At 35.9% G+C, this 14,950-nt stretch overlaps 1 protein-coding gene across 2 annotated transcripts in view; it reads left to right on the plus strand.

Annotated features, from left to right (window-relative positions):
- The window catches only part of LOC126970797 (piwi-like protein Siwi), a 30,768-nt gene that overhangs the window by 4,678 nt on the left and 11,140 nt on the right, over window positions 1–14,950 (plus strand). For both annotated transcript variants that reach the window (XM_050816903.1, XM_050816902.1), the window contains exons 3-11: window positions 709–825; window positions 1,407–1,566; window positions 3,575–3,686; window positions 5,079–5,204; window positions 5,281–5,382; window positions 5,667–5,760; window positions 5,827–5,954; window positions 13,414–13,817; window positions 13,987–14,132. In XM_050816903.1, the coding sequence (XP_050672860.1) occupies window positions 709–825; window positions 1,407–1,566; window positions 3,575–3,686; window positions 5,079–5,204; window positions 5,281–5,382; window positions 5,667–5,760; window positions 5,827–5,954; window positions 13,414–13,817; window positions 13,987–14,132 (1,389 nt within the window). The remainder of the gene's footprint in view (window positions 1–708; window positions 826–1,406; window positions 1,567–3,574; window positions 3,687–5,078; window positions 5,205–5,280; window positions 5,383–5,666; window positions 5,761–5,826; window positions 5,955–13,413; window positions 13,818–13,986; window positions 14,133–14,950) is intronic.

The following is a 14,950-nucleotide window of genomic DNA, read 5'->3' on the forward strand; positions in this document are numbered from 1 at the left end:
GAGCTTAGACACCGCGGGATGGTCCGCGGTGGTTTTCCGTTGTCGTCAAGAGTCGAATTGGAGGCGAAAAGAGTACACAGGCTTTCTCTTTTGCCCTTTGGGGGCAGGGTGTCATTCCTCATGTGCCTCCAACTTGGCCAATTTCTTGTATCACTTGATAGACTTCGGAGCAGAGAAGAATATGATGTCATCTGATCTGAGAGGTCCACTGCTGATTGAACTTTATTATAATCCATAATTATCTTCTGTTTAACACCTCTATTACTCTCGTTTTTAACTTTTGTAAATGTGTCTCAAAGAAATCAATGTCTCTATTGTCCTTCCATTTCGTGACTAAAACACCTTTACTGTTTTCTTTGGCTGCTATCTCTTTAGGGTTTAATTTGGCTTTCATTACTTGTAAGTCGGCAAGTATTTACTTTATTTCTGTAAAGTGTATCTCATTGTCAAGTAACTTTTCTGTTTATCACACTTGTCTACAAATACAGAGCTGGAGCATCAGGACTCTCGGCTAGGATTCCAACGACCATCAAACATGAACTTATTTCTCAGTGTATCAAAATAATATTTCATTTTTTACCATAAAATCACATTTTTATGCCTAATTAGGAAATAACTTTCGAAAAGAATGAGGGTATGTGTATGACAGGGCAATTTTGCGTATTGGTAATATTGTAATAAATGTTCGCTTGTTATAAATATCCTCAGGTAAACCTGCACATGGCGGTGGGGACACACCACGAGGGGCGTACCGCGGAGGCAAGGCATTGCCCGAACATATCACAGTGCTGCGGACGAGGCCGGCAGCCTTAACATCAAAGAAAGGTACAGTTTCATTCGTATTTCATACAGCTTCCTAATTCAGCTGAGCTTGTGCAAAAGTTGCTAGTCATCCACACTAAGTAGTAGTAAGATTCAGGAAAAAATAATAATTATGGAATAATATGTTTAATGTTTTTCAATACCTATTTTAGTACAAGAATTGCTCCGTTAATTATATAATGATACAAGTGCTGACTCGGCAAACATTATTTTGCCATATAAATTAAGAACTATCATATGTAATGAAATGTCATTGACTGAAGTATTGCAGCGAAGATATAGGTATTTATATGTCAAAAAATATAGGTTCCGAATAAGTTATCACAAAAAAAAATACTAAAACCATATCCGAAACACGCTGCTTCTTACGGTATAAGTATGATTCCGATTCCGGTTTAGTAGTTTTCGTTGAGCGTAGAATTATTGTATATATAATGCTAAAAAAGAAAAGGGTAAGTGGACTGAGCCGTCCAATTGCAGATATTACAGTATTAATATTTTACAGAGTGATTGAAGTGTTGAGAGCAGGCTGTTAACACAAATATCTCTTAATAAAATATCTTATTTTATTTTAATTTATACAGGGTCATTTGGAAATCCTATTGATCTGACAGCTAATTATTTCACTGTGGAGACAACTCCTCAATGGTGCTTATACCAATATCATGTAACGTTCTCACCTGAAGAAGATCATACCGGCATCCGGAAATCACTTCTACGAGTTCATGGGAAGAATCTGGGCGGGTAAGATCTCTAGTTGATTGTTGTTAACTCACTCATGTGTAACATGCATGCGCTGCGATTTTAATATAATAATATGTTGTAGTTTGTACCACAACTAAATTGAATGTGATTTGAAATTGAAAAATGAAAATAAACCAAGTAGTTGTTATGTACGACGAAGAGAAGAAACGACATTCTGACATCGTGTACTGTTTTAGCGCTAATAAAATTGTATTTGTTGGATGCAATTACTAGTTCTGACAGTAATCACGACCATCATGTTCACAAAGCATCCACAAACAATGAATTGAAGCTCTAAATGTCGATGCATCCAATATACAATAATTTATATTTATACAATTTGTTCTTTATTACTTTTTATGAAATATTTAATATATAAAACGCTTTTGAACACTATTCATATATTGGATGCAGCACCTTACTATTGTAAAATACTCTATTGATTGAAAAGAGTGGCCATTGAGTTTCTTGTATGTTCTTCTCACGTCTTCTCTACTTTTTCCGAACATATGCTAGATTCAGTAATTTAATAGAAACATTTATATTCACAGTTTAAAAGCGCTATTTTAAGTCTAACGGAAAAAAGATTATTTGACTTAGAATAACCTATTGTTAGATAGTTAGAAAACGTAATATACAAAAAATTACCGTGCCAAATGTACATGCGAGTGGTCTGTTGAATTAATGGATGGATGGACAAAATAAAAAGAAATATATTTATACAAATTAAACTCTAACCATTATTGTATTATAATTAACTATTAACTATTATTGTATTAATTACACAAATAAAACTGAAAACAAAATTTTATGTGCGATGCGGGACTCGAACGGCTGGCTCAGTTGGAAAGAGCGCTCGCACGTAACGATAGAGGTAGTAGGTTCGAGTCACGCGTCATTCATAAAATTTTGTTTTCAGTTTTATTTGTGTAATTAATCTCAAAAGTGAGGATTATTACTTTAAAAACGTAACTAATTATTTAGATTTACAAGAGCGACATCTCAAGTCAATTCCTGATATGCAAATATTGGGGTTGAGCAGCTTATCAGTAATAGGTTGGTATTACTCTTGATTTCAAATAATAATACAATTAATCGCAGAACACAGAAAGATAGTAGAAGGTCCATGTAGGCGGCGCGCGTACTCCTTGTATTGACATACATTTTAGACATATCACTTCTCAGCTTGAGTAACGATTTCTCGTTAATTCTTTATTTATTCCAAGTTATTCTCGATAATTTAAGTATGTATAGTTTTATTTAACGTCCATAATACTATTTCTATAGGGCATATTATTAATGATGTTTTAAAGATAAATTTGGAATATGAATAACTAATTATTATGTTGGTATGAAAGATAATAATTTTTTTTTTCTTCTTAAGAATCAATAGTGGAAGCTTGCGATACGCTGCCCGTTAGATACTTGTTTCCAGTTATATTCTATTATGAAACAGTAAAATTCTTCTGTATAATATCTATATGGCTTGTTTTATATTTTAAGCGCAACTAAAATATATTTGTAAGTTCTATTTTCACTGTTAGGTAGATATTATATATAATTTTTGTATATTTTATTTTTAGTGCTGTACATATTTGCGTACCGTATTTTCAATGATATTTTAATTAAAATTACGTTCAAAGTACACATATCAATTTAAAAGTTAGGTTAGTTTTCATAAGCATTTTTGATGTTTTAATTTTCCCTTTTGTTGTTATTGCATATGTAATGTTTATTTAATAATAGTTGCTTGTGTGATGCGAAATAAAAATATGTCGTATGTAACTTGTGTTTTTTATAATATTGATGTTGCACACTACTGTAACTTTAATAAGCTTCTGAAGCTGCGCCTTTATAAAAATCCGAATTAGTATAATTTTTGTCATTCATTTCTGAACACAATTATCATCACAAATTCAACAAGTAAATTGTCTCAGTGCAAACTGTCCAATCTATAGAGCAGTGTGGTTCATTACAAGTCTTAATTCAATCTTTATTCCTCTTACAGATATCTCTTTGATGGCACTTCCTTGTACACCGTTAAGAAACTGCATCCAGATCCGCTCGAGGTTTACTCGGAACGTAAGAATGATGGAGAACAGATCAGAATTATCATCAAGGTAAGATCACACTATGTTAACATGAATTATTTATTATTCACTCGCTATGGTCTCGGTCAGCTAGACTAAAAGATACAGAGCTTTAGCTAGTGATGATGAGCTATTATTGTGGCAATTATCATTAATTATTAGTAGCCCTCGATAACTACACTATATTTATATTATATAAGTTACTTTATAACTAAAACTTTGTTGAGTGGAGCCAATATTATTAATATTCTTTAATAACAATATAAACTTGTTTCATGGCGCATTAGCTTTTTTGTTATATTGGAACTATAAACATTACTCTTGTTCATAATAATAATGTCAACATCATGAGGATCACTATTATTATTTCTGCATTTCACACAATGGTGTTGACATTTTTCGAGCCTTTGTTGGACAGAGGTTGCATATTTGAGCCAGGTTCCATGTAGAAGGAACAAGAGCTGCTAATTTAGATGGATCACCGATAATATCTTAATTAATTAATTAATCAATATCTTAACAATCAAGACCAGATCTTGATATCACGCGTAAAAGTCACCATCTGTAGGTAATGGCTGCCACAGCAGGGCTCCATTAATTCATGTCTTAATACATTACAAAATCATGCTGAGACAGTTCTTTTCTGTTTCCAGCATTATTAGAGATGTTGATTGCATAAGCAATAATCATAGATAGTTTGAGCATTTTGTAGAAAGTACATAGCGGCCATCATTTAGTTTTTCAGTTAGTACTCATTTTTGATGCACGGTGTCGACTGCACCCTTGGTTATAGTTTTGGTGATGACAGGTTGATTGTGAATTCTCGACGATAACAAAACACTTTGACTTAGCTTTGTAGGAAACTAAATATGCTTTGTCACCGTCGCCGTCGTAGCAAAACATACAAATTACAATAGAGCGAGATTTGATATTTTAAGTTTTTCAGGCATTTCACGTTTTTTTTACTTCTCAAACTTAAGTCAATTAATGATAAGGTGACAACAGTTCATTAGATACTTACAATTCAAATTACAAGTGCCTACCTACAAAAAACACTTGATATTGCAATAAACGAAAACAAAATAAATGTATTGCAATTACTAAGTACTTTTATCATGTAAATATACAGAAGAATAAGTTAAGAATAAAATATAAATAAATAATTTAGTTTAAAATAATACTTAAAGTTAGGTTGATACTACATGTTGGTTGAGTGTAGGTCAGGAGTAATTGAGTGTGTGTTCATGATTAGGTTACGCTGCACTACCTGTCTAGTGCTTACACTTATCATTAGGAAGGTATTATAAGATTTCATTTACTTTATTATTTACATTTCCCCATCAGTTATTACTACGGATTGTGACTATTTCAAAAGCTCCATAAACAATAAATTGAAAATTAATATTATATGTTATGTTTTAGGCAATATGTGCTGTTAGCCCGGGAGACTACCACTATATACAAATTTTTAATATAATCATAAGGAAATGTTTCAACTTAATGAAGCTACAGTTGATGAACCGAGACTTCTTTGATCCAGATGCAAAGGTAATGTTGTTGAACACTTAATTTATACCTACTCTACTATTGTAACAGATAATTATTTTACCTCTTTTGTTTTTAGATTGACATTCCTGAGTATAAGCTCCAGATATGGCCCGGCTACAAAACAACTATAAATCAATATGAAGACCGGCTCTTGATGGTCACTGAAATTACACACAAGGTTATTATTCCTGGACCATAGCTCTATCTGGTTTAAGTTTTTTTTTAAGGACTGGTTTCAGAACTCAGAGTCATATGTCAACCATAGTTTTTTTTGTTTACTTCTAAGATCCCTGACCACACACGACTCACAATATTTTTATTATTTGACAGTCATTTGTTAGTACTAAGTTAGTACTGCTACACGTGCAGTTAAGGGGCAACAACCCAAGACAAATTATAATCAGTACTTACATTTCAAAGATCAAACTTTTTGAAAGTGACAAGCTGTCGTTTTGTTTGCAGGTTCTGCGTCTGGACACTGTGATGCAAATGTTGCGGGAGTATGGTGCCACCAAAGGCACTCATTATAAAAAAATATTTACAGAAGACATTAGTGGTGAGTTAAATTACACAATGAAATTACAAGATTTGTTAACGTTTTTAAATATAATATCAATTTCAGGCAAAATTGTAATGACTGATTACAATAAAAAGACATACAAAGTTGATGACGTAAACTGGAACGTGAATCCACTCTCCACATTCAAAATGAAAGATGAAGATATTAGCTACGTCGATTACTATTATAAGGTATCTAATTATTTGTTTTGATTGTTTAAGAGACGCGTATTTAATTTGATGATTGAACGTTGGCCACATTGTTAGGTGTTTGCACAGTAGTTTTAGGGAGGACGCACGTCAATCAAACTCGCTAGTCGGTCGCACACTCATTTATAAGTAATAGACTAATAGCTAATAGGGGAAGGAACACCCATACAAACATTTAGGTGCGCATTCGTAACTACCTATAACTTATAACTATAACATCTCTCCCCCTTTAGATAGACAATACTCTTAATCTATATTTGGTATATTCGGTATTCTGTTGGTTCGTCATCTGTATTATTGACGTTTGAGGCCGATACCGACGTGTAGAAAATTGGGCTAATTGCCCCCGGGGCGGTATGCCTGGTGGCGTCGCAGCTGTCTGTGGAACCATTGTCACCTCCCCTTTCTCCACCGGTTGTGTAACAGGCTCAGGATGAGTGGTAGTAGGTGATGCCACATCCTGTATCACTTATACATGACCAGGACTAGTCCTGGTCATCCTTGTTTGTCGACACTTCCGTTGACCACAGTCTTCTCCTTATTTGGTCCATATGCCTGGTGACCTCACCTCTAAATTGCGGTACATATACAGTGTACATAACCTTTCCGATTTTGTTGCTTATTATACCTTCGATCCAACAGACTTTGGTATTATTAGTGTTTTTGGGTTTGCATCAGGTCCGTGGACGTCGATGGCGACGGCGTGATAGGGTTTAATAAATCTAGTCGTGAGCGCAGCGAACGCCCAAACACTAACTCCGCGGGTGACTTATTAGTGGTACTATTTTTAGAGTTCCTGTAATCGAATAAAAATTTCGCAATTTTATCATGAATCGTCAATTTGTTACAGCCCTGCAAAAAAATTATAGCCTTCAGCCCCCTTTTCACAATCTTAACAAAACTTTCGTCTTGCCCATTGCTGGCCGGGTGATATGCAGGCGATAACAAGTGCTCGATACCGTTAAGTTTACAGAATTCCTTGAATTCCAATGATGTAATCGATGTGCCATTGTCACTCACCAAAGTGTGTGGAATACCAAACCGCGACATGAAATCGTGTGATTTACTTATGACTGCCTTTGAGTTATGTGTTCAAGACATATTATAACTCTCGATCCATTTACTGTGAGCGTCCACAATAATTAAAAGCATGTAACCGTGAAACGGGCCCAATAAATCTTATGTGAGTTCGGTCAAACGGCTGTGGCGGTAGCATCCAAGGCGCGAGAGTCGTGCGGCCACACGCGTCACGCCGGGGAACCACACCCGCTTGCGAGTCTCTGCCTTCATCTTCACGACGCCGAAATGCGAACTATGCAATTCCTTACACACATTTTCTTGCAAGGACGGAGGAATAACTACTTTGTGTCCCCGCATTAAAACACCGCTTTCGTAGGATAACTGAGTCCGACAATTGAAAAATGGTTTTAACTCTGCTTGACTAACCTTCCTAGGCCAACCGGTTAACACATAATGCTTTATAGTAGTCGAGTTAGTGTCGCGAGATGTTTCACGGCGCAAATCATTCAAGGTAACAGGGAGATCGCCGTCCGTTACGAAATTCACGAAGGCGGCGCGGTCCTCACATTCCGTGCTCTCTTCCGCCGCTTCCGTCTCGTTCTCGCCTCCGTATGCACGAGATAAGTAGTCTGCGCTGTTTTGTTTACTACTAATATATTCAATTACGTAATTATATGCGGCTAGAAATAGAAGCGTATCTTTGTAGACGGTTACTTCGGGGATACCTTTATAGGGCCCAAAAATAGTCAACAGGGGTTTGTGGTCAGCTCGAAGTACGAAAGGCTGAGATCGGCCATACAGGTATTGATGGAACCGTTTAACTCCAAAAATAATCGCGGTTGCTTCCTTTTGGGTCTGGGCGTAGTTTTTTTCCACTGGCGATAACGTCCTAGAAGCGTACGAAATGGGCCTCTCTAACCCCTCCGGACCTATTCAAAGTCAAAGTCAAAAATCTTTATTCACTGTAAAACTTTATAAGTTATTTAGTGCAAGTCAGGATGAAGTACAAAAGTTACAATAGCATTCAAATGAGGATAACAATATTCATTAACAAAATTTAGAATTCCAACTATCTTTATCATTCAAATAATCTTTCACGCTATAATAGGCCTTAGATGTTAATTTATTTTTTACGATACATTTAAATTTTTTAATAGGTAACATTTTAATTTCATTTGGGAGTCTATTATAAAATACAACACAATCCACTTTAAAAGATTTAGCAATTTTACGGAGCCTAGTAGATGGAATTGCGAGTTTATGTTTGTTTCGAGTATTAACACTGTACATCACTATTCTTTTTAAATTGGCTAATATTTTTATGGGCGTATAGGAGGTTCTCGTATATGTACTGGCAGTGTACTGTCATAATATTTATTTCACTAAACTTTTCTCTCAATGAATCCCTTGAACGCATTTTATAGACTGCTCGAATTGCTCTTTTCTGCAGCACAAATATGTTTTCAATATCTGCAGCCCTACCCCACAATATAATTCCGTAAGACATGACACTATGAAAGTAGCTGAAATATATACAAGTCTAGCCGTTTCAACATCTGTCAGCTGCCTATTTTTTTTTATCGCAAATACTGCAGAGCTAAGTCGATTACATGAGTTTTTTATGTGAGCACCCCATTGTAGCTTAAAGTCTAATGTAATGCCTAGGAATGTTGTCGTTTCTACTACATCAAGTTTTTCATTATTCATTTTTATAGGTGTTAGTTGGTGCTTTATATTTGGAAGTGTAAACCTTACACATTTTGTTTTCCTTTCGTTTAAAAGTAAGTTATTAACATTAAACCAATTTACTACTTCAGCAATGTCGTCGTCAACCTGACAGAAAGTTTTTTGCTGGCGTTTTATTTTAAATAACAAAGATGTATCGTCAGCAAACAGTATAATATCATGTTTATTTTGAATAAGGTATGGTAAATCATTGACGTAAACTAGGAACAAAAAAGGGCCCAAGATTGAGCCCTGCGGTACACCCATCGATATGATAGATCCAGTTGATCTTTTTCCATTAACGTCTACTCTTTGAATCCTATTACACAAGTATGATTTTATTAAATCTAGTGAAACATCCCTGACACCATAGTGGTGAAATTTTTTAAGTAAGGTTTCATGATGAACGTAGTCGAATGCCTTGGATAAATAAAAAACACTCCTAACGCATCACATGAATCCTCCCAAGCATCCAAAATATTTCTTATCAACTCGATACTAGCATCTGTGGTTGAAAGACCTTGAGTAAAACCATATTGTTTATTATGCATAAGGTTATTATTGTAAAAATGGTTAATTAATTCCGTTAACATAATTTTTTCGAAAATCTTGCTAAAGGTTGGTAGTACTGATATGGGTTTAAAATTGGTTGGGTCAGCTTTATCTACATTATACTTAAATAGAGGAGTGATCTTGCTCTGTTTCATTTGGTTTGGAAATATACCGCAATCTACACACTTATTGAAAATAAAAGCTAAGTCTTTGGCTACAAAATCTATTACAGATTTCACTACGTTAACAGAGATTCCCCAGAGATCTTTAGTTTTCTTAACGCTAATTAGTCTAAACGTTTTAATAATCTCTATGCGATCAACATGCTTAAATTTAAAGTTTGTATTACGTTTTTCTGTAGCAGTTTCATTGCAGATATAGGTGAGGAATTTAGATATTTTGTCGTAGAGACTTATTTCTCTTATTAGTTTTACCGATCTCCTCATTTATAATTTTCCAAGTTGTTTTTATTTTGGCATTGCTATTTTTAATCTTTAAACTTATGTTGTGAGACTTAGCTAATTTACAATCGTTCTTGAATTCTTTAGAATATAACCTTACATAATTTTTAAATTTTGCACTTGTATTAAATCGCTTCTCTTCATATAAGTTATACAATGTTTGTCTACGTTTGTGTAAATCGACGGAAGCCCAGTCATTAAAAGATAAAGTATTTTTTGGAATAAATGATTTTGAAATGAAAATAGAGTTAAACAATTTAGTGAATGATGAATTTTTCCCTATTTCATCACAAAATATTACAGTTTTATAATTGTTTTTTTTACGCATAGTTCTAGTGTTGGATCCGATATTAATTTCAGCGGTTAAGAGGAGAGCTGCTCTATCTGGTTTTAAATTCGCAGAATTTTGGCAGTCACACAAATAATTGGTCATCAAGGAATCGTTCCTGGTTACTTTGAGATAATTTAAGTAGCTCATCCATATTCGCAGAGTACTCCCGAATCGTCTCTTGAGATTTGTCATAAAGACTAGTTATTGACCTCAAACTACCTTCAACACGGGCTAGTTCAGACTCGAGATGTTGTATGTCATTTTCATATTTTATTCTGTTATTTTTTAATTCTTCTGTACAAATTTTTAGTTTGTCTAAGTAATCTAATTTATTCTTATTATTATTCCTATTGTTGAGACTTTTCTTATTTTTTAATATCTTTGATGTTGTGGAGTTTCTGTGTTTTTTTTATTTTACCATATACTTTTGATGTCTTTTTGTTGCATACAGAATTAATTCCCACCACTGTGTTATCATGAGTCAAGTCAATCACGGAGCCGGCTACATTATTGCTTGCAACGGAAACTTGCTTAACTACGCTATTCGCTGATAGTAATTCGTTAAATAAGCTTTGGGTTTCTTGTGCGGTTGAAAAACTGAGACTCCTCTTCCATTTGTGCTATTTGTTTGTGGGCATCACACAGTTCTCGTTCCAGGATAGTTTCGCTTTAAGGTATTCTCATACTCTGCACCACACTGATCAAAACCATCTATAATCATTTGTAGCTTATCTCGTTCTTCGATGATACAGTCATATTATTTATTTATTTGGAAACAAATACAGATACATCCTTAAACATAAAGTAGGTAAAGTAAAAATAGAAATATGGACACAAGGATGTCTCCTTAAACAGTTTCACTAAGTACACTTAATATTTAAATTTACACTTACATTACACTTAGTTGCAGACAACCAGTTAATAAATAAATCTAACATAATGCATGGTAGACATTGTTACAATTTAGATGAAATTACGTGATTTCTAACTTACTCTGTTTGTGCCAGGATTTGTTTTATTCTGAGTTTGTAAGTTTTAGAGGAACACGAAAACATATCTACATCATTAAATCTAGAGTTATGGAGAGCAAACATTCTGTGCAGTGGCGTACGTATACCAGTATTTGTCCTGGTTTTTGAGAGATGAAATAAATTATTAGAGCGTGTAGCACGGGCTGGTATATGAAAATCGATTAACTGAAGCAATTCTGAGGATATGATTTCACTCGTACATATTTTTCTCAGAGTGACTAATTCAATTAAACTCCGTCGCTGGCTTAATGAAAGAATATTAAATTGTTTTAAGAGATTCTTGTAGTGGTTTCGACGTCCACCCAAGCGAAAGTTTAGGATACGCAAGAATTTCTTTTGTATCATCTCGACCTGATGGTTATATACCTTATACAGCGGATTCCATATTGGGGTGACATATTCAAGCTGAGACAGCACAAGTGTTCGAAAAAGACACATATATGTATCTTTATTTTTAAATGCCTTAGAGACGCGTGTAATAAAGCCTAACATACGATATGCATTATTCGCTATGGGATCAATGTGGTCATTAAGTGTCAACTTGGCATCAAGGTATACCCCAAGATCACGAATACAGGTAACTGTTTCAAGTTCTTGATCGCCTAGTGTAAATCTCGTTTCAATTTTATTTTTGTTTTTCGTAAAAGAGATATGCTTACATTTAGTGTAACTTAAAAATAGTTTGTTACTTTTGCAATAGACATCTAACCTATTCAAGTCTTCCTGCATAAGCAGGACATCATTGAAGTCAACAATATGGGAATACAATTTTAAATCATCTGCATATAATAAAAACTTACAAGACTTAAAGCAATCAGAGATGTCATTAATAAAAAGTGTGAAAAGCAATGGACCAAGTATAGAGCCTTGAGGTACGCCTGACGTTACGTTAACTGTAGGGGAGATGAAACCATTAATAACTACCGATTGTACTCGGGCACTTAGGTAAGCAGCAAACCAACGCAAGAGGTTACCTTTTATACCGTTATATGATAATTTTTTTAGTAACAGTAGGTGGTCCACCTTGTCAAATGCCTTTTGGAAATCTGTGTAGACTGTTTCAATTTGGTTTTTATTGTCAAGGCCTTTAAATAAATAATCAGTAAAAACAAGAAGATTTGACAAAGTAGATACTGAGTAGTCAGCACATAGCCTGATGCTACCGTTTTTTTTTCAATACGGGCACCACGGGCGACGCGTCTTGTGAATGTTCCACTGGCTTCAACATGCCCAGCGTTAACAACAGGTCGAGCTCCCTGTCCAATTTCTCCCTGAGAGCATATGGCACAGGTCTCGCCTTAAAAAAAATCGGCTGTGCATTCTGTTTTAAATGTAAATCGATTTTATATTTGTTAAACGACCCGAGATTACCCGAGAAAACTTAAGGAAACATTTTAATAAGCTGTTTATCGATATCGGTATTAATATTATTAGACTCGTAAGGTGCCTGCTGACTCACGACGTGAACACGCGCCGTCGCCGGCGCTAGTTCTAGGTTTAATTCTCGAATGAAGTCGCGGCCCAGTAGCGGCGGCCTGGAGTGCACAACGCTCGCTCTGTGCTAAGTCGATTGCCTTCTCAAGAGTAAGCTCCCGCTGATCTTGCACGAACAACTTGTCGCGCTCATGTCCCGGTACCATGCCCATAATGAACTGATCCAGCAGGACCTCTTCCAAATTCTTGAATGCGCAGTGAGTCGCCAATCCTCTAATCCTAGCCACCTATTGAGTGTGCGTTTCACCTGGTCGTTGTGTTCCCGTATAGAAGATTGATTTCTCCGCAAAGCCGAACCGTTTTGGTGTAAAATGGTCGTCGAGGAGTCTTACAATAGCCTCATAACTCAATTCATCCACATTGTTCGGTAACACCAAATCACTTGCAAGCTTGAATGTCGATTCACATAATGACGTTAATAATATCCCCCGACGCTTGATTTTTGCATTTTTAGAGACAATGTCGTTAGCGATAAACCACTGCTCTAATCGCAACTTAAAGTTATTCCACTCTTGCGTTAAGTGGTCAAACGTCGTAAAAACACCATGAGTCGCTCCCGTGGACATATTTCAAACAAATACGTGAGTTCGCTTGTCGCCACGTGTTAGGTTAGCACAGTAGTTATAGGAAGGACGCACGTCAATCAAACTCGCTAGTCGGGTGCACACTCATTTATTAGTAATAGACTAATAACTAATAGGGGAAGGAACACGCGGGACGCAGCCCGCGCAACACATACAAACATTTAAGTGCGCATTCGCAACACACACATCAACATTGTACCACAATGAACGCTCCATAGCCCAGAGATGACGTCTTCCTTCCAGAAGTACAACATCCGCGTCTCGGACGTGAGCCAGCCGCTGCTGGTGTCTCGCTCCAGCGCCCGCGAGCTGCGCGCCGGGTTGCCGCCGCTGGTGTTCCTCGTGCCGGAGCTGTGCCGCCTCACGGGCATCTCGGACGCCATGCGCTCCGACTTCCGCCTCATGAAGGCGCTCGACACGCACACCAAGATCGGGCCCGACGCGCGCATCCAGAAGCTGCTGCAGTTCAACCGCCGCCTCACGCAGACGCCCGAGATTGTAGCCGAACTGTCGTCGTGGTCGTTGAGAGTGGCGAAGGACTTGGTCAAGTTCAAGGGGCGTCAGCTCCCGCCAGAGAATATTTTCCAGGCTAACAATGTCAAATATCCTGCAGGGGACACTACAGAGGGATGGACCAGAGACATGAGGTATTATAATGAAGCCGCCGCCACATGACAGTATCCGTACTGTTTTCTTTCTACTCTTATTTCTTGTATTATATTTCTTTGTACTCTGATATTTGTTTGTTGATTTTCATATGTATTTAGTTCTGTACTACTTCTATCGTGCGTACATAGAGAATTGTTTGTCACACAGATCAAAGAACTTACTGACTATAGCCAACATGAATTCATGGGTGGTTCTCACCCCAGAGAGGCTGAGACAGGATACAAAGTCTTTTGTGGATCTCATTATGAAGACAGGAAGTGGTGTAGGATTCTGTCTGCCTGTGCCTGAGATGGGTACGTATTTGAACAGTTAAAGTGTAGACATTGCAGTGAACATGAGTCATCATCCATCAATCAGTCAATTCTTTAAAGGATGCTCATTTTTCTTCTGAGTGTGATTGCACATGAAACCTTTCTGTTTGATTTTAAAATAATATTATGAATTATCTAAGAATCTATTAGTTGTTGTAAACTTGTTTTGTATTTATTAATTGTTCATGTTTTCTGCATATCTATTAGTATTGTAAAACACAAGGAGGTAATCTTTGGTAAGAAATAAATCAATGTTATCTTGGAGCATTACCAGCAGTGGCACAACTAGTACATTTGTCTTGCCAAAGGAAAGATCTAACATACTACTACAATCGGTGCAATTAGTCAATACCAGATTGGACAATGTCAAACCAAAAAAGATGATGATTATACCAGTTACTGGTAGCCGTCTTGAGGGGCTTAGAAATAATTTTGTATATACCATTCCATTTTTACACTGTGGTGGCTAATTTTCACTATAACTTAACTTAGTCTTCAATTCCTTCTGTGAGAAAATTGACAAGATTTCTACTCCAGTAATGGTAACAGTAAACAACAACCATTGTTTTAATGATTGGGCGACAATGGGTATCCACAAAAGTCGTAAACGCTTATATGACCTGTATTATGAGAAACATTACAATAATAGTGAAGAATTTAAAATATACAGTATGGTCTGCATACCTATGGAACAAATAAAAATATAAATAATACTAGTCCACAGAACTATGGCAAAATTTATTATTTAATTAAAAATTTTAAATTGAAAAAGTAAAATTTTCAAACAAAATAAATATTTA

The sequence above is a fragment of the Leptidea sinapis genome, chromosome 22 (assembly GCF_905404315.1).
Source record: "Leptidea sinapis chromosome 22, ilLepSina1.1, whole genome shotgun sequence".
NCBI classification, from domain to species: domain Eukaryota; kingdom Metazoa; phylum Arthropoda; class Insecta; order Lepidoptera; family Pieridae; genus Leptidea; species Leptidea sinapis.